The sequence below is a fragment of the Glycine max genome, chromosome 14 (genome assembly GCF_000004515.6).
Source record: "Glycine max cultivar Williams 82 chromosome 14, Glycine_max_v4.0, whole genome shotgun sequence".
Lineage (NCBI taxonomy): Eukaryota > Viridiplantae > Streptophyta > Magnoliopsida > Fabales > Fabaceae > Glycine > Glycine max.
The window spans coordinates 7412994-7439627 of record NC_038250.2 but is presented as its reverse complement, the minus strand read 5'-3'; the positions used below and the strand labels follow the sequence as shown (position 1 = coordinate 7439627).

Here is a 26634-nt window from a genome sequence, read left to right as displayed (position 1 = left end):
TACTAGGGATTTGTTCATATGAGCATACTGCTTTAATGAAAATTCTGATTAGGAAAATTTACATTTAGTATCTCATTTAATATTACACTATTAATGTTTAACTTTTAATAAAATAATTGATCTTTAATAAAATATTTATTTTATTTTTTATCAACATGACATTGATGTTACATTATCAGTGACTCTTGATAATTAAATCTCATTAGAGAAAGAAATTAAATTTAATTTCACTCGAATCAAACACATTTTCATAATTATTTACTCTATTTGTTATTACTTAAAAATATGTTTTTTTCTTCTAAAATATATATATATATATATTTATGTAAATCCTTATAATTTTTTTTAATTTAAAACTAATTTTATCTAAGTATTTCTAATTCAAATTAACTTAACCACTTTCCACTAATTTTTCAACTTTCACTATGAACTACTTTGGCCACCTTATAATCACTTACTCTAAATCCAATTATCATTTCATTCCTAGTTAAATTATATGCCTTCAAAAGGCAACGTTCAATGTTCCCATCACAAATTATTAGTATAACGTAATACTGCCTATGTTTACATTGGAAATTTGGAACATGTTCAGAAAAATGGGACAAGAGAAGCTAATCAAATCTTGAGAACTACCTAACCTTAGAATCATGTGTTTCACTGTTTCTCTTTTAACGAACAACTATGCGAGAAAATAATTGGTGGATTGGTGAATAGTAAACATTTATATTAAATGGGTGAAGTTCCCACCTCATGGTGTGTTTAGTACCGGAAATAGATTTTCTCTTGTTAAATTTTCACATAATCATGCTATATGAAACTTTTGTATTTATTCATTTTTCTTAAACATACACAAGAGATAGATATAAAACTTTTACATGATATATAATTGTGTGAAGTGATGTTCGACATGAAAGGATGGATTTCCCTTTAGCACCAGCTCCTCAACTCCATCATCGGGAATGGGCGAATAGTGGTGGTAGTGGAAGTGTGGAACTAACTGTGTTATTCCCTTAATGTGATACCACGTGTTGAAAGAATCTCTTGGAGAATGGGCGAATAGTGGTTGTGTTTTTTTCTTCTCTCTCAAAAGATTAGTAGATAATTCATTGAAGATGTACAACAACACTTAAGAGCACCTCCAATGGGAGGTGTTTCTATTATTTCTTAAGCTAAGGAACAATTTCTTGTGAGTTCTTTTATATTGGAACATAGTGACGTGATAAAGTGGGTTCCTTCATTGCTAAAAACAGTTTCTTATATAAGAAATTCTAATATTTGGATTTCTTGCAATTTCTTACGATTTCTTGAATTGGAGTAAAATTCTATATGAGTTTCTTATTAATGACATGACACTGCGGGGACCATAAAAAGTGATGCGGGGACCATATAAAGATGATTAAGAAATCCATATGAGTTTCTTGCATTGTAAATGCTCTTATAGAAGCATTTAGGATGCTAAAAAAGTATCACAACACTGCACTACATATTAACAAATGCAGATCTGACACCCACATGTAATAATGATGATTTTATAAAGACAAAAAAAAAGAAAAAACATACATAAACATAATAAACATATCGTATCGTATGAGAGAAAATATTTTAATATTTTATTAATGAGATGATGCATAGATGACTTGGTTGGTTGGACTCTACTTAGTTCAAAGGGCCCAATATAAATACTAACTAAACTTTGAAGGCAGTTAATATATACACCTCCATTTTCGAAGTACACCCCCATATTTCCTTTTTATCCATTATATCTTTTTTCTTAAAGAAGTACATTCATTTTACTTTCCAAAAATGTATTTCCAGACTTATATGTACATATTCCAGAAATATATTTGTAGAATTATGATTCATAGTTTTGGAGATATACTTTCATAATAGGTATATATTATTTTGGAGATATACAATATTTTGTCTTTTTCTTCATGTGATATTGCATGTCAAGAGACGTTCATCACTAATTTCATACATTATACACCTAAATTACAAAGTAAAACTTTTGATGATGGTTTCTTTTCTTTAAGTGTTATCATTCATTTTCTAATCCAAGTCTATGTCAATAATTTAGTGTCACATGAAATTAGTGATGAGCATACCTTGAAACGCATTGTCATATGAAGGAAAACATAAAATATTGTAAAATAATAATGAAAATACAATATTATATAATGAATATATGGTGAAGATAGTTTAAAATTAGGGTTTAAAAAATAATAAAGATAAGATAAAAATAAGATTTTATATAGGATTTAAAGAACACAAATGATAGGATGAAAATAAAACTAACATACATGGATATAAGATAAATGTTTATCATCTTTTTTTTATTTCTTGTCAATCATCTTAATTCTTAAGTGATGTTTTATAGAAAAAATATATACATATTTCAGAAGTATATCTCCAAAATTATGAATCATAATTCCAGAGATACATTTCAGGAATAGGTATATATAATTCCGGGAATACTTTTTCAAAAAGTAAATGGGGTGTACTTTTTTAAGAAAAAAGATATAATGAATGATTGAGAGGTAGAAAGGGAGTATAGGAGTGTATTTGGAAAAAGATGGGTGTAAATAGCATGATCCAGAGAAATCGAAAGGAGATAATTTGAATTACATATGATAGAAATTCTAAAATTCTGATTATTTTTATTGGAGGATTTTTTTTGTTTAAAAAAATTCCGGTTAATAATTTAAAAATTTAGGAAATAAGTTTGTTTAACATCTTAAAGTTAAAAATATTTAATACCTTATTTTTAAATAATTAAATTGATTAAAAAATGATGGAAGTATAATTGTTGTAAAAATGAGAAAATTAGTAAATTTAACCGAACAAAATATAAGCGGTACAAAGAAGAATCTCTCTTTTTTTTTTAATGAGAAATATCAAATTACAAGATAAATATCTTTCACAATTAACTCCATGCTTTACAAGGAAACTAATCTTCTTGTGTTTTCTTCTAACTTGCTTTTCTTGAGTTTTTAATTCAGCATTCATTTGCACCTATTTATATTACAATATAACATAACACCATCGAATACATGAATCAATTGATAGGTGGTCGTTTTAATTTAACCAATACTTTCAAATTTAAGTTTTGGATAACGCATAACAAATACTTAAAAATGCATTAAAAAAATTCAAGTTTTGGATATACATTGTGCTAATTATTTGGAGGGAGAGTTTTTTTTTCCATAAAATTCCTAGATGATGACGCGAACATAATTGTCTCTTATAAAAAAATACATATAATCTAAAAAAAAGTAAAATGAAATTGCAATAAAAGCTAGAAGAGTTATTGGTAATGAAAGATACTCATTTCTAACTCATCTATGTAAGTGTTTTTATCCATTTGCTAAAAAATAGCAATGGTAATTCAAAATAATTATAGTAATTTTTTTTATATCAATCAATATAGTAATAAATTTTATTCCGTTGCTAAACACCCGGGATTATTAACATGAATGGTAGCGGCGGGCTCACTTGAATAACCATTTTTGTAAGTGATGCTAACTATTTTATTTTGTTAAATAATGGTTAGTAGTAAGGAAAATGAATTATAACATTAGACAATTGATCTATAATATCAAGGGATCAAATTCTGAAATCATCATTCTAAATAATTAGTGATATAGTTATTATCTTAAGAGGTGGCTTTACTCCTTTCCCAACCCAAGGCATGTTCAATTAAAAATAGGATAAATAATCAAAATGATTGGAAAAGGTATGAGATGTTGGGAAACTTATCTCTAAAAATTGAAAAAATTAAATTAAATTTTTAAATGTGTAATAAGTGTAACAAATTAGTTTTGCAAGTAGTTAAATGACAAATAAATTCCTCAATATTATAACTTAATGAAAAAATGGTCTTACAAATTTAATCACGTAACTTATTTATATTCTGATTGTATAATCATAAACTAAATTTATATTTTTCATCTTTTAGGTATTAATTTGTCACATCATTTTTTTAAGGATGAATTTGATTATTTATCTTAAAATAATATGATTGGAATCAAATACTTCTAAATTAAGTTTAAATTATTTCTTTTTTTCGACATTTTAAGTTTAAATTATTTCAAATAACTAATTACATATATATTAGTATTATTAACACCAAAGAAATTGATTTTGATAAATATCATGTCCAGAATCAAATATGACGCCCATGTGACGAAACTGGAAGGTAGTACAATAGCAGAAAGTATATAAAGTATGGTGTATCATATTCATAGTATTCCAATATCCAGATATTTCTTTGGATTATTATCCACCCAATCATTTTGTTTATACACACACACACTGAAGTGATAGTTGAAAGTTGGCCTAATAAACTTGCACCTCTTTCTTTTCTGCCTACTTTGCTTCAAAACCAAAGAAAGTGTAGACAACATGAGTAGAAGAAGCATGCCTGCAAAATTGTTGCTCACAACTTTGTATATCCTCTTGGTGTCTCTTCCTATTCACATGTCACCACATGATGTTAACATAGACACACACAAATTCAGAAGTAGTAGTGGCCACAGAAGCAAAACTGTTGGTGGTGGCTCAGCCAAAGGTTGCAACAACAACCAATTTGACACAAACACAACACCATGTCAAAAATCGACAACCATTCAAGCAGTTCCAGCTTCTTCACCTCCCCTTGTGTTTGCAGACCAAAGACTTGAAGTAGTGTATCCAATAATCCAAAAATTCAAGTCCACCATCACCTCAGATCCACTAGGAGTGACCAAAACTTGGGTAGGATCAGATATATGCAGCTACAAAGGCTTCTACTGTGACATTCCCCCAGACAATAGTTCTGCCACTGCTTTGGCTTCTATTGACTTAAATGGTTTCCAACTATCTGCTTCCACCCTTGATGGCTTCATTGATAATCTCCCTGATATTGCTCTCTTCCATGCTAATTCCAACAATTTTGGTGGCACAATCTCACCCCAAATAGCCAAACTCCCTTACCTATATGAGCTTGATGTTAGCAACAACCAATTATCTGGTCCATTTCCCACTGCTGTTCTAGGCATGAACTCTTTAACATTCTTGGACTTAAGGTTCAATTCTTTTTCTGGGGAAGTTCCACCACAAATTTTCACACAAAACCTCCAAGTCCTTTTCATAAACAACAACATCTTCACTCAAGGGTTGCCTGATAACTTAGCCTCCACTCATATTCTCTTGCTCACCTTAGCAAACAACAAGTTCATGGGTCCAATTCCAAGAAGTCTTCCCAAGGCTTTGGCCACTCTAAGTGAAGTGCTTTTACTAAACAACCAGTTAACAGGTTGTTTGCCTTATGAGATTGGTTTTCTCGAAGAGGCCACAGTGTTTGATGCTGGCAACAACCAGTTAACTGGTCCTTTGCCTTTATCTTTGAGTTGTCTTGAGAAGGTGGAGGTGCTCAATTTGGGTGGTAATATGTTGTATGGCATGGTGCCAGAAGTGGTGTGTGTAGGATTGGTGAATTTGGTAAACTTTTCATTATCTGATAACTATTTCACACATGTGGGGCCACTTTGTAGGATGCTGATTCAGAGAGGGGTTCTTGATGTTAGGAACAATTGTATTCCTGATCTTCCGTTTCAGAGATCAGTGATGGAGTGTGCTGAGTTCTTTGCAACACCAAGGATGTGTCCCTTCATGTGGTTTCATGGTCTCATCCCTTGTAAGCTTCCTTTTCAACATTCCATTCACAATTAGATGCCCAAGGCATTTGGGTTGCAATTCTTTGTTTTTCTTTTCTTTAACTTCCTGTGTAATGTATAATTGGAACTGAGCTTTGTGATGATCCGTCTATCCATGTTCTGAGATAATTTCTATATTTCAAGTCAATGTGTGCATCATAGCCATTATATGGCAGATTAAAACTTCCATCCAGTCATTGAAATTTGTACAATGAGTCATTTTGGTCACATCAGGCAAAGTTAAATTTAGTGATTTATTAATTTCAGTAAATGTAACTCAATTTAAATAATAATTTTACTATAATATTGTGTGATATAATTGATAAATAATTATGTCATTTAAGTATATGAACAACTATTCAATTTTTAGACTTGTGTGTATGAAAGAATGTCTATTAAAAGAAATTAACCTTTTAAATGAATATTTATATCTCAATGATTAATTTCAAAATTTTGGAGATATCTAAGTTGAAAAAAATTGATGTCTGATTTTTAAATTTAGAAACTATGATAGATTTTATACCTTTAGGATGAAATAATTAGATATTAGTGACAAGTTTAAAATCTAAATTATTAACAGTTGGATAAAGTCAAGAACTTTAAGAACTAAATTGACATTTTACTTTATTAATTTGGTATTGGGGATTTATTAGTATGTCTAATTAATAAAATGTTCTCTAAAATGTTCTCCATGTACATAAAAACATAAAATAAAACGTTATCCGGTAATATGATGACTTCTACCTAGCAGGCTGCGTGTGTTGGCAAACGAACTGTGATCAGATTCGACTTGCACTAGTTGTACCTAATCGAAATCAAACTATCAAATTCAAACAATATTGCTATTCAACAATTTTTCAAACATTAACACACCACAAGGTTGTCAAGAAAAGGTGCTCCAACAACAGTAAAGACAAAGAATCTAAATTGCCAAGAAAAAAGGGGCTTTTCCAAAGTATATATGGTCCTAAAATTTGGGCTAATTCAGGGATAAGCAATTGCTCGCGGTGCCAAAGCCATGCCACATTTGTTTTTCTTAGCAACCACACACACTATCTTTTTTCTTCTTTCCATAATATGATCGTGTAGCTAATGGCCCCGGTCTCTCATGCTTCAAAAGTAACTCACATGGGAAGTGAACTAAAGACAAAATTAGTGAAATTACAATATTTCATATGTAGATTTCTAAATTAATGTTAATTTATTGATACACAGCATAACTTTCGCAATCTTATATAGCATTGATTGATCAGACATTAATTCAGACAGTGTTCTGTTCATTTGATAAAAGAAAAGGAAGAGAAGGCAAATTAACTCAACTGCTCCCATAATTTGGAATTGATGGATAGTGAATGCAGTTCAGCCATGCATGGCCATGCTGCGTTCCAGCTCAAAAAGAGACCAACAATTGCATAATTTTATAATTAACTGCGTGAGATTCATCTAAACACAGCCTTGTCACTAGGCACTGTTCTTGGTTTTTAAGGTTTTAAATGTCAACGGGTACATGCAAATAACCCAAGTGGGAAGCCTTTTTTCTTGGAAAATAAATTATATATAGGAAATGTGTACGACTTGACATTGCCATGGAATAAACTTGACTCATTTGTGGACTCTTTGAGCGAGGGATTTTTTTTAAATGATAATGTTATTGGGAATAAAATGTTTAAAGGGTGAGGTTAATAACTATTTACTTACTGACTGTATAAATTAATTTTATTGTCATTCAATTATAAATTATTTTTAAAATTATTTTAAAAGTTAATAAATACATTTATCATACATGTGTATTTGTATTATAATTGAATAATTATATAAAAAAAGATTACATTAGCTGTACATAATTTTTTTCTCTTAAAGGTTTATCTTTAACCAATTGATAATAAAGATATTATAAAATGAAAATTTTGTTGCAATATGGAGAAGTCGGCTAAGTGGGTTCATCTCATGGGAATGCCGCAGTTTATGGTTGGTAGTATGTGTTTGGGGGGTGCAAGTGATTTTGCTGCAGCACAGTGCCAGTGGTAGAGTTAGGTGAGCAGCAAGGATTTTTAAAATCAACAGAAAAAATTAAAAGAACCGACCCAAAAGGATAATAACTTGACACTTTTTTGTGATGCTTATTTTTATTGGTTGAGAAAAGTTTAAGGATTTGCTTTTTTCTATTCCGCGTTCAACTTATGTCATTAATTGAGTTGAGTTTGGACAGAAGTGGAGCTATTATTGTTATGGTTGTCCTGCATCACTTTTCTCTCAAATGCTTATTTTCTATTCAATTTTTTTCAATAAATAAATTTGCTTTTTCTTTCATCCACCTTTAGCTATTACTTAAAAGAAGCTTGAACTGATTTCGGGTCATGCAGTTCCTATGGATTTTTGTTTTTTCACCTCGTATTTTGTTTATTATTTTTTTCTTCTTTCAAAAATACCCTGCATTTCTATTGTACATTATACACTATGAAAACATGTTTTTATTATGTATTATATACACAATCAAAATGTGTTTCCATTATGTATGGAGGACACGCCCCTAATACAATAGAAACACATCCTGTTGTGAATAATACACCATGAAAACCTGTTTCTTCTGTTATGTATTTAAGAGAATGAGAAAATATAGGTGAGAGTAAAATGATAATTAGTTACATTTTTTTTAAAAAAAGGATGAAAAGATGAAGAAGAAAAAGAGGGTGAGAATAGCAGCCCTTAATGGATGTGACTGTCCTGCGAGTATTGCAAATGGGTCAACTTCTAGGCTTAGCCCAAGGATATAAGGAGCCCAGCCCAATCTAAGCCCGAATTCTTTAGGTGACATCATAAATATGCTTGTTGTCGCTGCAAAGAAATAGAGCAGCAGAACGTGCTAGAAGTAGCAGGACGATATTTACAACCCCTGCATTTTCATTCGTCCAGTTATATTAATCATAATTCATTTTAGATTTTACTATCAAACAATCAAAAATCAAATTCCATTCAGATTCAATTAAAAAGAAAATGTCAAAAACCGAACCCCTTTGATTTGATATGGCACATTAATAGTAATTGTTATCATTAGGAATCAAAGTGATAGTGATAGAGAATAATAATAATAATACAAGAAAGAAAGAAAGAAAGAAAGATCATATGATGGACTCAGAAATGGTGGAAGCAGAGTCATCATCATCATCATCATCGCAGCCTCAGCCGCAGGCATCGAGTTCCGGCCAAACCGACGTCGTTCGCGATTTGCTCACATTGGCTCGCCAGCTCATCACTCAAGGCAAACCCTCCCAAGCCCTCCAAGCTGTAATCTTTCTTCTTCTTTTCAATTTTCTTTTATTCTTTCTCTTCATTTCCAATTGTTATTTTTAGCAAGATTTTTGCCTTTGATTCTCATTTCAATATTGGAGGCTTGTTAATTTGCGTTCTATGTTGTAAATGTTCATCTTCTTTAAACGAAGTGGCCGAGTCTGCTAAACTCGCTCTAGGGTTGGAAAGGAAATTCGTAGTAAAATTGTTGTGGAATGAATCACTGTTCTATAAGTTGCTAAATGAATGAAATTGAGAAACATTGGGGATTTTTTTATATGCTGGTGTTTTCCAGTAAGACAGTCTTGGTTTGAATTCGCATTTACAATTTGCAGTGCAGTGCCAGTTTGGTGCAAATTAGCATACATATGCAAATTCTTGGGTTTCCTATAGATTATATGAATGTATTTTATTTGTTGCATCAAGCATTTTGGGGGATTTTGAAATTTGATACTGGGATATCTCACTTGTCTTGTGTGCCAAACTCCCTTGAGAGCTTTGCGTTAGGGTGTTTTAGGTTTTAATGGTTTATCTTAATCAATTGCCATCAAGTGAAGTTGCCTGTTTAAACCACACCCAAGTGATTGAGGCAGGCATCAGGCAATGTGGCTGTGGGAATTTCAAACATCCCCTTCCACATATATGCCTGACAGAACAAGCAAGGTGATATACACAAAGATGAGCCATAGGTTCAAAATACCATATCGGCATTAAGTAAAGTCTTTTGAGATACCATACCAACTAGAACTATAGCGTAAGTAGTGTTTATAATACTCGGACAGTTCTTGGGTCGAGTTAGATGACCGTTGACCAGAATATAGTTCTAAGAGGGTGGAACAACTGCTGGCAACTTCACTTAATCAATTAGTAGCATACCTTAATTTCTTACTTGGTATAGCTTAGGTTTTAGGAAATAATTGTTTATTTTTCAGAAACTCTCTCAAAAAGGTGGCGTACCTTAATTTCTTACTTGGTACAGCTTAGTTTTTAGTCATTATTTCTTCAAAATAAGCCCGAACCAATTTGGATGACCTTATTTTGGATTTAAAATAGATAATAAAAATTCATACTGACTGAGCTTATGAATAAAAAGAAAAGATTTTTTCTTGCACTAATATATGCTAATCACTCTCCTCGTGGACTTCTTTGTGGACATTCCAACTTCTTGTAGGAGTGGCAAAGACAAGTGTTAAGTATCTCTAATATGTGCTTCAATCTCAGAAGAATATGCATACCAAACTACGTATCTTTGATAAACATTTGAGATTCTCATTCAACTCCCCAAACCCTTGGTCCCTTGCTAAATTTTATGAACATTTTAAATTTCGCCTATTTATAGGACTTTGGAGGATTTTAAATGTCTAACCAATGATAAGTAGACTTATTAGTTAATCCCTGTACATTTCCCTTCTTTCTCCCTTCATTTTTATTAGATTCTTTCTCCTTCCTTCCTCTCCCAACTCCCAAATGTACCCAAACTACCAAGATTACGTAAGTAAACTTTTACATGATTTGTGAGGTGCATTGCACAGAAACATAAGCTCATACTTTTTTAAAAAGGTCTCTGCTTGCATCATCAAAATGGAGTTCTTGTTATATATTTAGAGTATTTGATGAAGTCATGGCCCATGGTAGTTGTCTTTTGTTAGTAACACATTCCGAGAGGTCATATTTCACTGATGCATTCAAACAAACACAGTACAATTCTCATATATTATGATCGGCTTGGTGACATGTGACAGTTTGATCTTTCTTTGATTCCTATGTCTCTAAAACCTAGATAATAAGAAGTGATGTGATCAACCATTCAAGCATTCCATAGAGGATTTGCATGCTGTGATATGTGAAACATAAATCATGATAGCAGAAAGTGCAATATACTTGCCAAATGAGAAAACCTAAGCAAAAAGAAAAAAACTATCTGCACTTCTTTTTGGTGGCTGATATTTACCTATAATTGGAACAGGTGGTTGTAGCAATGAAGACTAGAGGTGGTGATGAAGCTGTTTTTCAGTCCTTGCATCGTGCTCGTGAGGTGTATAGAAGCAGACTGCAAGAGAATGCTGCAGTTGATCAGCTGGCTTCTTTGTTTGCTGAGTGTGCTATTGCTGAAGCTCAGCCTGTAGTGATTGAACCACCTGCCAATAACATTACCAACCCATCAATTACCCCAGAACCTGATGCTCATGGGACTTCCATACTGGCAGAAAGTGGCAGGATGCAAGTAGTGTTGGATGCAGTCTCTGATGGAAGCAGCTTCATCTGTTTGAAGTGTGGAGGCCTTGTTAGTAACCATCGCAAAGACGAGCACTATGCATACTGGTGTTGTTAATCACAGTGCTTTGGGTATAAGGTTTGCCCATCTTCCATCGTGAGTTTTTTGGTGCATCATTAAGATGGTCTGATGAAAATGAGCGAACTTCTGAGTTCTGTCTGCCTTATACTTTGATCTTTGGAAAAATCATGCTACTGTCATAGTAGAGTGAATTGCGAACTATGTCCTTTGAAGACTTCCATGCTTTAAACCATACCAATCAATACAGAATTGTGAGTCACATTTGGGCCAACAGTACCTTATGTAATTTTTTGGGATATTTTTTTGCGTTTATTTTGAGTTGATATGTTTAAATAATAATTACAAAAATGATACTTTATTTTCAATTTGTTTCGCGTGTTCAAGAATTCTCAAAGATATGGTGAAAATAACTCTTGTTTTCACCATTTTCTTAACATCTTGGAAATGAGAAATAACGAGAAAATGATATGTTGTCTTTGTAATTATGATTTGAAAATATTAATTAAAAACAAACTTAAAAAATAAATCAACGCCACCTCTTTCTGCGGATTTTGTATGTAATAACGTATTATAGGCATGTATACATTTAGGTGGCCATTACATGTTAAAAATAATTATTTTAACAATGATATGTCCATTCTTTTGCCAAGCATTTTCTTGAATCAAGATAGTTTGATTGTTTTACACTTATATTTATTGGCAATTCTGTTAAGGGCAGCATTGTTTACAGATCTAATAAATGTGTCTGCAGCCGAAGACCCAAGTTTCTTAGCTGTTGTATAAAATGAACATCAATTACGTCTTCTTTTATAAATTGATTTTTCTTGTGAAATCATATACGCCAGACTTTTGTTGCTGTGCTGATTTATTTTGTGCAATGTCGGTAATTGGTAGTATGGGACCTCTTGTACAAGATGTAAATATTTTTTTAATGAATAAATATTAATTTATTAGAATGTTAATTTTTGTTAGTAGAAGAGATCGAACCCGTGAGTTTTTTCTCTTCTCTTCTTCCTTAATCATCCAATCTACCTTGTATCTCCAAAGAATATGTAAATATTACATCTTCAAATTGGTATTTATCATCTTGCTTGCGCACAAAATGCCACCAAAAAAAGAGAGGTTTCCCTTCTCAAAATTGACCATGTAACATTTCATTCTTCATAAGCCAATTTAAAAAGAATTTTTATTTTTTAAAATAAATAGAGTTTTAGAAAAATGATCAGGTTTTTATAAATAAATAAATAATGAGAAATAATGATTTAAAGGAAAAAAAAACATTTGATTTATTCATTTGATAGGGAATAAAATAGAGTTTCTTTTTTTTATAAAATAATAAAAATAAATAAATAGAGTAAATAATAGGTCGTGAATATCGCTAGCTATAAATAGCAACATGCTCTGCCTCTTTTTTTCTCTCTTCTTTTTCCAAAATCCTCTCTTTTTCCCGCAGTCCGTCAAACCTATCTCAGAAAAATGACGATCTCGGATTCATTCACCGTTGGATCGTCATGAAATTTGAACACCAGGTTCGAAATCCAATTCCGAGCATTCTCACCGTTGGAAGTAGAGGGTGTCACAGACTACATTCTCAAAATACTACATTGTGATGTCTCTCCATTAGAAAGTAACTTGAGAATAAAATTTTCTCAACTAGAGAACTGCTGTGTGTATAGCCAAAAAATAAATAATTGACGCATATCACGTACCCGTGGGCAGGGTGCTGCACGGTTTTGGTTTGACTGCTGTGCATCAAGGGCTCAAAAGATTCAATATCACTCCTGCAAGTTATCTTATCTTGGACTTTGCCCACAGTAAAATATATATGTATGTAAGCAGTTATTATTAACTGAATAATATGTTGTATGGATTAAAAAAAAAACTAATTAAGGTCTTATTGAATAAGTACATGTTATGTGAGAACTTATAAGCTATCCTGCAAATTTTATTGAAATATGCTGAAAACAGCTTTTACTGACACAAGTTTACTTATACATTTACACAAGTGTTTATGTCCTAAAATAAGTTCAAATAAACTGTAAACAAGTTCTTCTAAACGAGCATTCCACGTGCAGTACAAAATAAATACATTGCCAGGGATAAAGGGAATGGTTCCATATCGGTTACGTAACCCGGGGGGGTGGGGGGATTGATTAACAAGTGTATACATATCGGTTATCATCCTTCTCTTGCTACAAACTCTGGTATGGTAAATTACAATCTCTTTCAATATAGTTAATGTTCTTTACACACAAGACCTAGAGGTAAAACAGAAGAGTTTTCCTTCTGTTGCTTTGTGGCAGAGGAACGCTACAGTATTTTTATCAACAAAAATCAATGATTGACAAACATACTATGAGCATAGAAACTTAAAACTTACAAGAAATAGAAAACCCTCAATACACATTTCCAAGACTTGAAGAATATTTCCTTTTTTCCCCCTTCTAGTGTTGGTATAAAGTATAAACAGAAAACATTCCAAGATAATTTGTCTAACAAGATCTTCACCAATGCCTCCAAGCAAACAACTATCTCCTATTCTCTTGATTATTTGGGTAGCCCTCGGCAACATTTTTACACACCTCACAAGATGCTCCATATGCAGCAAACAATGGAAACATTTTCAACATTTGGGCAGTATATATAATGTTATTTGTCAGCAACCATTAATATTACACCCTGCAACTAGAAATAAGTAGCGTCAGAATGCCAGATCAATGCATCTTTATTCACCAATAAAGGAAATAGAAATTTTTTGGATAGTTATAACGAAGTCATATATGTTTGTATCAAAAGTAGGATAAGTTAGAATATAATTTTTGAAAGGTTGTATGGGACAAGGGTTATTACCTGCACCTAGTTTTTGGTTCTTTATTGCCTGATTTCTAGGATCATTCTTGTAGGTTAAAAAATGAACACTGAGCCAAAGCAAATGGATGATCACAATAACATTCAGATTCACATTATATGCGGCAAAGCCTGCGAACGTGGCCTTGCTCTCATGATTGTCTCATCACTGTGCCGAATCCGTTCAGAAAGTCTCCATGGCTTCTGCCATTTCCATTTAAATTGTACTAGCCACTGATGGTGGCTTCTTTTCCACCTCCATAGCTTGCCAGAAGCTTGTCCTACAATTGCTAGTTTTTTCATTGACAGTTGCCCAATGGGTATCATCTGCATTGATAGCAAATCTCACATCCTTGGCCAAACGAAGATACATATACCAATTTAATATAAATGGAGAATAAATTACCGTTCTACTCTGATCTACAAATGCTGCTGATTCCCTCACTTGGCCATTAGTGATGCCTGGCATATATTTGCGCTGTTTCTGTACTGGCACAGACTCTGGAGATAAAGGTTCCTTGATGTCTTCCGCATAGTGTTTCAATGAATTTGGAGAGTTTCCCTGTTGACAGAGAGCGATGATAAATTAACAGCTGACAATGAAAGCTATATAGATCCGATCAAAAAGTTAGTCTCATAGATAAAATCAAGACAATAAGAGACAGAATTCCCATGAGATAGTCACTATAAAGCAATATAAAAACCTAAGAATCATAAGCTTTTCCTAATTTAAGTAGGAAGAAGGCAACCAATACACTCATTTGAACACTCTTTTGACAGATTCTTTAATATTGGGATTGGAACGTGAAGAAAAGTGTTAAAAGAATGTGTTAGTAGCATTCCTCTTTTATGTAATGCTAATCTAATTGTCATTTGCCACTATTACGCAATGGAAATTTTAAAAGTTATGCAAGTAAAATCTTCAGATTTAAATTTGTTTATACTCAAGCTACAAAATGCCTCAAATGCACATGCCATTAAGCTCAAGAAAGCTTAAATTTAGAGTCAATTACACTTACTTTACAAGATGTTTAAATTACACTGCCTTCCTTTAGACGGCTAGTTTAAATTACCATTGGCTTTGTGATTTTAAAAGACTGAAAATTTTGGGTGAAGTCCCAAAACTGACAAGAGTTTTAAAAAAATAGCTATTGGGAACACTAAGAGCCAGTAAGAGGAAAACTGCCCTTGAGGGACTTGTTCATAGTTGTTCACTGCTATTAAGAAGCTTGTTTATATTAATATTAAAATAAACCAAAGTGTAGCACATTTTCATCTCTAATTTGGTGTAATTTTTCAAAATAAAAGGGAGGGCAGTGTAATTTAAGCATGATAAGGGAATACAATTTGCCCTTAAATTTAAAGATCATAGAAATTTATTATTCTGATTATTAGGCTGATTCTGTTAGGCCATGGCCTTAGTGGGTTCTACTTATCTAAGGTGATTTACCAATTAGGATTAGTAACTTGTTACTTTTGATAATATTATAGACATAGATTTTATAGTTTCATTTTAGAGGTATTTTAATACTTTTGTTGGTGATCAGTAGGGAATTATTTAGGGTGCCCTCTGTTGAATGGAAAATGAATAGATAAAAAAAATAGGGAGGCAGAAAATTTGGAATGAAGGTTACTTTATACTTGTTTAGAGCAAAAATGTAAGTTGTTGGGTTTTTGGCTCTTTTAATCACCAAAAAAAGTAAAACATGGAGTAGTTAACAAAAGAATCGCAACCCATTTTGATTATGGTTCCATAATATTTTCCTCTCCCCTCATATGGTATGAAAATCAGAAGAAACTGACTTCCTATCCATTATAATCAACAATTGTCTACTCCACTCTATTTTCACTCCTCTATGTTCTCGACATTTTCTGCCAACAATAGCCTTAGTCAAGTCTAAGCAACATTTAATCTTGTGGGTTTTGGCCTCCAGTTGTTTTGGTTATTTGAATTTTTTTTGTTACATGGAGGTGCAAGCACTTGGTAGGGAGGGGGAAAGGTGACCTAGTGTCAACATCAAACTCAAGTCTAAAAGACTTGAGTCAGCACCGATTGAGCTACAAGATCAATGGCACTTGAGGTTTATTTATTTGCTAGTGGACAGTTATTCAACTTGAGCTTCGAGTCTGACTACTTGGTTTGCAAGTAGTCATCTAGATGTTGATGGGCTTGGCCAAGAACTGTAGGTGCTATGCCAAGGTTAATTTCTTCAGTTCACAAGCCTAATTTTTTTGTCAAAATCCAACCTGTTTGGCAGCAGCGCTACAACTTTTTATTTATTTTAAATTCTTAGTTGTTTTTTGCTTGAATCTTAAGCAGCTAAGATCTTACAGAAGTTGGGGTCGCCAATGTGGTTGCAACAGCTTGCTCTCTCGCTTTTAGTTCCTTCTCAGTTTCCTTTCTTTTCATTTCACTTTGCCGTAATAGACCTACAAGTTCTTTGATTTGATCTTTTATTTCCTTGATCTCAGTGTCCTTTTCCCACAGTTGGCACCTGTAGTTAACATCTAACACTTCAAATTTCAACAGTATATACAAGCATGTTATATAAAAACAGGAAAAAAAATCACTCTATATTGTAATTTAACATGACTAATATTCCTATACATTCCACTTATTTTTTATGGTAAGTTTAATAAATCACACCTCACAAACTAAAAATTATGACCTTCAGCAGGAAGGGAAAAAGACAATTCAAAGCAATTTTTTTCCTGCTAGTTTATTGGTTTTCCAGTTCTTGCAAAAACCATGTTAATGGAGATCAAACCAGCAACACTAAAATTCACGTAAATGGTATATCCATAAAAGTATTTTTGTATGAGCATCTTGGAGTCCACCTCCTCTCTCTCTACTTTATTCCATTAATAAAAAAGTGGACAAAATATGGTAAATTATTTTTCTAATGTATTGCATGAATTACTGACCCTAGTGGGAAAAGGCTTTTGTTGTTGTTTGTTTGTTGCATGAATTACTGACCTTCGTATAAATAAAACAAAATCAACAAGTTTGAATTAGATCAGATATGGAGATAAAAACATGCAAATTTTGGCCACTCTGACTAATGCACATATCTCCTCTTTGAGAGAGAGATTAAAAATATTTAGGTTGAACAAAGCACCTAGCATCTCCAACAGAATTGAACAAATATTGAAGCAAATTCTTGGCTTCTCCCATTGAGCGCAACTGGTTCCAGCGTCCACGATTAGTGAAGGCCCGTTCTCGTTCTTCTGCCTCAGAAAGTTGAGAAGCCATTGCTACAAGTGAATTAGATGATATGTTCAGCATGCTCTCAAGTGAAGCTATTCTGGCCATTCTTGCATTTGGGGACATGGAGGATGCTCTGAGAAGAATGACAGGTGTTAAAAGCAACCAGGAAGAGAGAAATGTTTTCCTTTTATATTGCACGTGTTATTATTTGAAAGAGCCAAAATTTTTCAAAAAGTAATGAGAGCACTAACAAATTTAATTATATATATATAAAACAGACCTAGCAAATCCATTCTTTCCTCTGGGAGGAGGGAGACCCTTGGCAGCAACCCCGTTTACTTGCTTTAGTATGGCCAACTCCTCAGCAAGCGCAGCTCGCCTGAAGATTGCATCACAATATTAAATATTACAATCCAGATCAATCAGTAAGTAAAATAACTTAGGTATATATGTTGCATACACTTGGCTCTGCTTCTCATACTCAAAACGAACTTCATGCTCTTTTACCATGACTTCCAGCTCATGATCAAGCCACCGTTGTAAGGACTTCTCATTGCTCTAAAGAATCAATTCAAACGTATTTATGACTAGCATGGATAATCAAGCAAATTTAAGGAGATGAAAGTTTTTTACCTGTCCATTTGTTCCACTTCCATTCATTGAACCTGGAAGATGAAGTATAACTAGAATTAGAATAATAAATAAAAGATAAGAGTAAGTGCACTAAAATCCCCATGTTCTTCACTAAAAGACAGTTTCCTCCACTTAAGGCATTTTAAAAGATTATCCATTTCAAATGATCCGATAAAATTCCCCATGTCTCATGCAAGAGGACATGCCAATCATTAAAAGTGAGCATAAGCTGTGCTAAAAACAAACCAAACCTGAAATGTCTCGGCTGGAAGATTTACGAGCTTCTAACAACTCCTTTAACCTCTTAGTGGCCATTGCAGCTTCTTCAGTCTTTCTTTGAAGGACCTAAAGGAATATTCAGTCATTAAGTATAATAATAACCACAGAAGTCAAAAACAACATTGATGGTTATGCATGTTGTGTAGAAAGAACAGAAAACAGATGTATTAATGACATGTCATTTTGATTTGGCTTTTTAAAACCTCGTTCTAAAACAATGTTTTATTTAGCTTTTAGAAGAATATTTATTTATGAATACTTAATTCTGGAAGCAGACAAAGTTTAATTTTATACATGAGTGAATATTAATCTCTAAAAGAATGTCTAGCAAAATAAGGTATAACATGCATTCTATATTAATTAATATTTTTAACATAGCTAAGCACGGGTGCTTAAATTGACTGTACCAACACCATGTTACACCAATTTGGATACCTCATCCAGTTGGGCTACCACTAATTGAACCATATCCATATCATACAGTGTAGTTCTAAACTCCAAAGTCAAAGTACTTCTATTCTATGTAGATTTTAATCCATAATAAATGTTCCTTTAGTTTTCATTACACTTGTTTCATTAAAAACCTCAAAAACAAAATATAAAAGCATATTTTCATGATGCAAAGACCTCCCCCCCATGTTTTCCCCAGGAACTGGCAAAAATAAAGGCCTATCGACCATAGTAGTAACTAAACTAATGCTGAAAATTGGGCATAGTTAAACTACTGATAGGATCATATATTAAACAGAAACCTAAAAATAAAGACTTGCAGTGCAATCACTCAAATTTACCAATGATATCGGCAAAGTTCAATACTTCAATAACATATATCGTCTAACAACTTAGCAATACTCACCATTTTCTGGCGCTGATTTAAAGCTTGCAGCTTATGGCGTTCAAACTCATTTCTCCTTCCTTCCTTCTTTAACTGTTTTGCAAACATATATTTAATACAAGGTCAGAGAACAAATATGCAGTACAGGTGAGTAAATCATGTTTAAGAGTTGGATTAGTCATGATCAACCATCACATGGTTGATCTCTAATTCTACCTCTAGAATTTGAGTTACTCAGAAGCTTGGAACAGTACACACCATTTGGACTCAAACTATAAACCAAATTTTAATTCCTTTTTACATTTTTATAACAAAAGATCCAACTAACAATGAAGAAATAGTTTCATGTAGGGAAAATATTAATTGACAAACTTTATCTACCATAAGATAAAGATGAGGAGTATCAGGGACAAGTTAAATAAAAAAGAAAAGAGGAAGCTCGACATACTTGCAGAAGCTCTTTCTCTCTAGAAGCCTTCCATTGCCGAAACTGTTCAGCCTCTTGTTTTATCCTATGTTGCAGTTGAACCTGCAACATTGTTTAGTGTATAAGAGTATATTTAGTGATCAAAACTATGATATGCAAAAGTTCAATAATCAACCTTTTGGGCTTTTATAGATTGTATTTCATCTTGTAATCGCTTCGCTGCTTCATCACTTTTTTGCTTTTGCTTCAAGAGCTGGACCTGACTCTCCTGTTTCTTCTTTAGATCCAGAATCTAGCATTGTATATTTTGAAAAGATATTAGCAATTTAGAATTATTCCAATTCAAATCATGTAAAGGAAAAATAGATGGAAATAAAAAAAGTTTCCTCACCTGGGCTTCAAGTGTTTTTAATTTTTGGGCATGGATATCCTCTGATTTCTGCATTTGTCCATCAGAATTGGCAGCAAGATTTTCAACTTCAGCCAAAAGACGATCCCTCTCTCGCTGCATACATAAATCAGGCGCATATATAAATATGAATTTTCTGTAGGAGAAAAATAACTTTGCAGAATTTCTATTGAACCTGTACAGTTCTTTTCTCATCCTCTAGTTCCATTATCTTCCTTCCAAAATGCTGCTTGAGTGCCTCAGCATCAGGTATTCCAAAAAGCTTCATCTCAGACTGTGTGAACATCAATCCCAATATGTATATTAATATACAAAAGAGAGAAGAAAATCACTCAATGCTTCTGTCATGATTATTATTTGAGTTCGGATTAACCATCAGAAACAAGACTTCTTGCAGTAAATTTAATAAATTACATAACAAAAGTTATCCATAATTCTGTTGATTTAAATGTGTTATTGGTTGATGCATAATATATCAAATGTGTTTAATTATACATATGCAGTATTACAACCTCTTTTTGCTCCAAGCGTTTATTCAATTCATGTAACTCTCTATCCATACTATTTTGCAGAAGAGTATGCTCCCACTCTTTTTCTACTTCTTCAATTTCCCTTGAATCCCCTGCTTAAATCGGCAATTGTAACCCATAATCATAGAAGTTATAATAGTCTCACTTGATTAAATTTAAGCAGTAGACAGTGGTACAGAACAAGTTGAAGCAAGTTGCTGCTTTAAAATTGGCAATAATAACAGATTATTAAATTCAGGCCAAAGAAGATGCTGACCTGTTGTTTCACTCATTGGATAATCAGATGCTGTGATAGGTAAGCCCCTCTTGTGCCCATCAGTCTTTACATTACATGTGCTATTTTCCTGAAAAAATGAAATTTTAAGACTTAGATGTACTGTCTAGCAGCTAATATCCTGAAGTCACTTTCACTCCTGGCTATGATAATGGTAATCAGTCCTAGTAGTAGAATGCATATACCCAGATAAGATCAAAGCACATATCTATGCACTGAAAATTTGAGCAAAATATAATTGAGTCAAAGAAGATTATCAACAGAAGAATCAGAGGCATACATATGCATCCTTTTCGCATTGTTCTACAGTAGAGCATCTACTACGATATTCATGAAGTTCACATCGAAGATCCTCATTAGCAGCTTCAAGCCAAGCAATCCTTTCCTTGAGGACCTGCATTATCAATTATAAAATTATATATATTAGAAGTATATGTAAAAAGAGACCCAGCACTCAAGTACAATTAAGGCGTGCGTCATAAATCATGTCCAGTTAATGTTGCCACTAACCTATTATAGGAAATATATTAAAATTGATGCAAGACATTGCCAAAGATTTAACAGAAACCAGCTACCTGAACTTCCTCAGGAGAGCCACCAGAACGAGCACAAAGTTCCGCTTGCAGATACTCAAGTTGTTGTCGCATTTTTAGCATCTCGTTGGACATGGGATCTCTATTGACCTATGGAAGAATACACAAAAGACGAGCATTAGTGTCTATTGAAAAGGCAACTAATTATCTCAATTTTGTAGGATGAATGAAAAGGAACATAAAAAGTTAAGCAGATACTTACAACAGGCTTATTTTGGATGTTCCGTGCACGGTTTGCATACTTCAAAGTGTTAAGTGTTTCCTCAGCATTAATATCAGCAGGACTTATGCAGGCTGGAACAGGGAAAAAAATTATGTAAGAAGAAATTTATAAATATGATAGCAGGTTCTGAGATGCAAACTGACACAGATACGGGAGGGAACAAGAACACATAGTACAACATTTTAATAATTGTCATCAATCATTTACGATAAACCGAGAAGTTACCAGAGGTTCAAATATTCTGAAAATAATTCCCAGACCAGGGGAAAATATTAACTAGAAGTTTATCTTTTGAAGATTAGTAATTGTTAACTTGAAGCTTATCTTTTGAAAGCCAATGATGGGAGGTGAAAAAAGTAGAATTCATTGTGATAGATGCAAGGAAAACAACCAACCTATCATAACAGTTCTGCTGTTACCACCAAGTGAATCCTGCAAAATTATTTAACTTTATCCATAAATACAAAATAATTGTTAAAAAAAATAAAAGAAAGAAAATTTGAATATAAAATCTTTCATATACATGTTTCCTGTTTTATTTGTTTTTTCTTCTCACTCAGACACTCACAATAATTGTTTCTTTTCTTCAAGGGAACTATAATTGTCAAGATAGATCATAAATTCCAGTTCAATTCAAAATGATCCATATCCAACATGAGTGAGCTTTTGCACTGAAGAATTGGTACTGATAAGAAATGCAGAGCACACAATCTTCTCTCCGCTAAATTCCTAGATCTTGAGATAAAGGCCTTGGTGAAAAGATAAAATCAACGTATAAGTGTGTGTTTGGTTTCCCGTTGGATTCTCTAGAATCACCTTGAAATACCAATTAATGTGATTTTAGGTAAACTTTGATATGTTTGGTTTCACGTTAAGGAATTGATTTTGGGTCTAAAGTTGAATCTGAATTAAAACAATTTTAGGTAGCTTTTATGTTGGATAAAAAATTATACTGAGTTTTACTATTAACTTGTTTTTATGATAAAAACATCCAAACATAAACTACATCACTTCAAAATCAATTTTAACCAAAATTAATTTTGCAAAATCAATTTCATTCAAAATCAATTTTGTCAACCCTCATCCAAACACACACTAACTAGGGATTTCAAGGGGGAAATACATTTATTAATCAGGTTACACGTCCTATATATATTTATATAAAATAAAGAATGTTTTTTCAACATCATAATTGATAATATAGAAGATTATAAGCTGAAAGAAGGAAGGTACACATATAGATCTCAAACCTGCAAAAGCCTAGTAAGTTTACTATCCCTATAAGGAACATGAACACCTTCCTTTCTCTTCTTTTCATCACCAAGTGCACTAATAACATTGCCGAGCGCTAGAAGGCCTTTGTTAATGTGAACTCCTGATTGAAAGAAAAAATTATTCGAAAATTCATAATGATCAAAAGTAAGTTTAGAAGATACAAGTGAAAAATGCCATGCCTAACCTTCCTTAAAGCGCAGACCATCAGACCCGGTTCTTTTAGCTCGTTCTGATCCAGCAAGATCTACCAAGTGCAACTTGGCACAAAGATATTCTTCATTCATTGTATCATTTAAACTGATCTCACCATGACTATTGAGCTTCCGCATTTGTTCTAATGTGATGGTGAAGATAGCATGTGAACGACTGGTTGGACACATAGTAGAAGAAGAATAAGTAATAGAAGAGAACTCCAGAAAGATAAATTGAACAGCATTTTTATGAACAACTTTTAACCATGAAGGCTGAATTGATGGCAACAAGTAAATTCTGGATTTGTTCATTGACAAAATCTTTAGAAGTGCAGCAGACTACGAGCATTCTTACAAATTGCAATATACCAATCGTTCCATCTATTAGCATTCCCTTAACTAACAAGAAATAGAAAATATTTGATATGGAATTGGTTTCAAAGGAAACAATTGAAAGCTCAGATTGATTGTAGAAAGCTTAAGCCATCAGAAGAGTTTAAAACCAAAAAGTAATTTATATTTTTTACACCATATCTTCTCTTAGTTTTTGCTTTATTATCAGAACATCACATTATACAGCTCATGCTCTAATAATATTTCCCAAGCCTATTTATCCAGAATTAGCTTAAGAATCCAAAAGGGTGATAAAAAAAAATTAATTAGAAATGAATTTATGCAGTTAAAAGAAGAGAAGGAAAATGCATAAGCAACCTGGATTGGTTGTTCATATTTGTACTCCCAGTTGCTCTACTCAATGATCCTTGTTCTAGGCAAGCAGCCATTTCTTTTAGTGTTGTAACACTAACTTCAGTAGATCCTGCTAGAGTAATGACACCATTTGATGACTCACGGATTTGTATTGGCGGTTTCCCAGGAATAGTTACTTTCCCTGCATGTCCATTTGCAGTTTCTGGTTTGTTCATAGAGGATGGATCCAACAAGTCTCTTACTTCTTCTTTAAGAATCTTTTATCAATTAAAATTTTTTGTTAGATGCTTAATCTAAACAATATCACAAATATAAAATCTTTTAATTTCAGATATTAAAGCACAATTTAACTTTGAAAACAAAGGCCTGTATCAAAGCTATTAACTGACCTCGATAAAGGACACATGCAGCTGAAATTCATTCTGATGCTTTAAGGTCTCAATTTTGTTAAACAGAGAACTCATAACTTGGGGTATTATTCCCTCTTGGCAACCATCTTTAAAGCCAGTGCCCATGGTGTATGTTTTCCCAGAACCTGTCTGCAATGGAGTGAAAATGTCACATACCAAGGAGGAATGAATAAGTCATAAGTGTAATGGCATTTAACTTGTGTTTCTTTTAGCTGTAACTATACCTGACCATATGCAAGAACAGTAGCATTATATCCTTGGAACAAACCATCAACAAGGGATGCAACACATTCATCGAACATGGCAGATGAGGGAGAACCAGTGCTCCCGTAAACATGATCAAATGTAAAGGAATGTGCACCAATTTGTACCTGTATCATAATCATAATAGTATATGATTCCACCCAAATTTTTAAGATATTTAGGATGCTATTTACTTTCATCCTTGCATTAAGTACATGGAAAAATATACTGCGTGATAAATTTCCTTAAAGTGAGAAAATTCAAATGGATATAGAAGGCATATGTATACATGTAACATGTTCATCACTCTAACCTACTATGAGTTAAAAAAAATAGTAAGTAGGAAGGCAAGTGATTTCCAACTGATGTGGAAAGCAAGTGAGACATAGTCTAAATGGCACCAAGAAACAAAAGAATTGCTTTAATTTACTAACACTAAATTGTCATTTACCAATGAGCTTGTAGCTCAAATGGCACCGGGTCAAGCTTTGACACCAGAATGCAGTGTCTAAGTCGGAGGTTCAATCCTCAACTAGCTCACCTTTCCACATTTTTATCAAGATTTTAGCATTTCGCATCTCCAATGTAACCCAAAAAAACAACACACGCACAGTGTTACTTTCGTTTACAACCAAGTTTAGGATGATTTGAGTTTAAGGATTCCATTCATTCACAAATAACAAAGTTCACAAATAACGTTTCAAAACCAACGGGAGTTGAGTCTAGCAGAAAGAGCTAGTCTCCCACAACGTGGGAATCCAAGCTTCAAATCCCCGCTAAGAGATGTGTCCGCATTTATTGCCTAACGGTGCCTCGAACAAGATTGCCTCTCAAGGAGTATTCCTGTTGTAACTAAGAAAATGTTTCATAAACTGAGCCGTTCCACAAAAATGTGCTGGCGAAGCCCAAAAAAGCAACCCAAACCGAAAAAGAAAGAAGTCAAACAAACATCCCAATCAAGCAAGCACATATCATCAGATCATAAAAGCAATTCCAAATTGCCAATAACCATTAATTCTTTAATCAGGCAAGCAATCAATCTCGGATCCAGATCTCTTCTCGCCAGATTCACCAATCCGAATAAATAAATAAATAAAAGCAAAGGAAAAACACAATGCAAGCAAGCAAGTGGAAGTTGTTCCAATGTTCCCTATTATCACAGTGTGCGTTGAGTGTGACAATGATGCACGCACCTGAGGCTTCCCTGGCACGACGCTCACGCAATCCTTGCATCCCTGCACCTTCTCCTCGCCGATGAGAGGTCGCACGTGGACCGCGACCTTCACGCAACAATCCTCACCCGCTTCCACCATCACAAAAAAAATAAAAATAAAATGAAATGCCAAACACTACCTGGACTGAGAGAGAAAGAAAAAGAGAGAGTGTGAGTGAGATGAGTGTTTGGTGTGGTTGAGCTGAGTGTGAAAGAGATCAATTCAATTGGCGCAATGGTTGTGTTGTGAATTGTGATGTGTTGTTCCTTCGCATTGTCTGCGGAGGACAAAGAAAGTAAGAAAGCGTTGCTGTTGTTGTTGGTGGTGTTGCAGTCACTAGTAGTAGTACTACAGGAGCAAGGAGAGAGAGTAGTTATAGTTGGAGGAGGAGAGAGAGAGAGGGGGGGAAGGGTAGTTTGGGAAAATGTGAATGACTTGCAACCAAGGTGCTCAAGGTAAACTGTATGAACAACAACCATCACGATCATGTTCCCTTTGCCTTCACTGTAATGTACCTGTCCATACGGTTGTTTCCTCGACCTCTTTTATGACCTCTCTTTCCCATTTTGCCCCTCTTCTTTTCCCAACGCTCCTCTCTCTACTTCACCGTAAAAACCTCTCGGTATTTCATAATTACCACTTTACCCCCAACTTTTTCTTTTTTTTCCGTAAAACTTTTCTATGAATTGAAGATAGACATCATGATTTACAATAACTTGCACCCTGAGTTAGACTCCTTTGTGTCTTTAGCTATTTTTTATGTAGCTCAGCTCATTAGAATAAAAATGTTATTAACAATCAACAAACTCTAGAATGTTATCAAAAGTTTGATATATGTGTATAGATAAAACAAAATTTATTTCAATGTTTTTTATGTCTCAAAAAAAATTAGTCTCCAACTTCAACTATCAATTGAAAAATATATTTCATGAAAATCAAAAAAGAAATGGTGTTATTATATTTTCTAGTATACCCAAATCTATACTATTTTAGAAAGTATAATCATTGTACATTTTGCAAATCTAATGATATTGGTTTGTGTATATCTATGTCTTAAT

General features: G+C 33.3%; 3 protein-coding genes across 4 annotated transcripts; 2 read left to right on the top strand and 1 right to left on the bottom strand.

The window, feature by feature from the left end:
* Window positions 1-4251: 4251 nt before the first annotated feature.
* Window positions 4252-5830, top strand: LOC100789584 (uncharacterized protein At4g06744). Its single transcript, XM_003545277.5, has one exon. The coding sequence runs from the start codon at window positions 4402-4404 to the stop codon at window positions 5707-5709; it is 1308 nt and encodes a 435-aa protein (XP_003545325.1). The 5' UTR covers window positions 4252-4401; the 3' UTR covers window positions 5710-5830.
* A 2710-nt stretch (window positions 5831-8540) lies between these two features.
* Window positions 8541-11642, top strand: LOC100786549 (uncharacterized). Its single transcript, XM_003544422.5, has 2 exons — window positions 8541-8978; window positions 10948-11642. Exons 1-2 carry the CDS (start codon window positions 8817-8819, stop codon window positions 11311-11313), a joined length of 528 nt encoding a protein of 175 aa, XP_003544470.1. The 5' UTR covers window positions 8541-8816; the 3' UTR covers window positions 11314-11642.
* A 1842-nt stretch (window positions 11643-13484) lies between these two features.
* On the bottom strand, window positions 13485-26037 carry LOC100789048 (kinesin-like protein KIN-4A). Of its 2 annotated transcripts, none has more exons than XM_014767055.3 (26): window positions 25556-26037; window positions 24344-24490; window positions 24099-24248; window positions 23713-23966; window positions 22995-23176; window positions 22786-22910; window positions 21931-21967; window positions 21515-21606; window positions 21295-21402; window positions 21000-21113; window positions 20702-20789; window positions 20428-20537; window positions 20091-20189; window positions 19898-20011; window positions 19682-19798; window positions 19528-19608; window positions 19101-19172; window positions 18217-18310; window positions 17966-17997; window positions 17793-17890; window positions 17613-17711; window positions 17244-17465; window positions 16457-16619; window positions 14531-14686; window positions 14128-14451; window positions 13485-13962 (listed from the first exon to the last, which is right to left on the bottom strand). In XM_014767055.3, the coding sequence occupies exons 1-25, from the start codon at window positions 25673-25675 to the stop codon at window positions 14236-14238; spliced, it is 3090 nt and encodes a 1029-aa protein (XP_014622541.1). In that variant the 5' UTR covers window positions 25676-26037; the 3' UTR covers window positions 13485-13962; window positions 14128-14235. The 2 variants fall into 2 exon arrangements, with proteins under 2 accessions (XP_014622541.1, XP_006595982.1); XM_006595919.4 differs by having other exon boundaries at window positions 13485-13956; window positions 25556-26036.
* Between the last annotated feature and the right edge of the window lie 597 nt (window positions 26038-26634).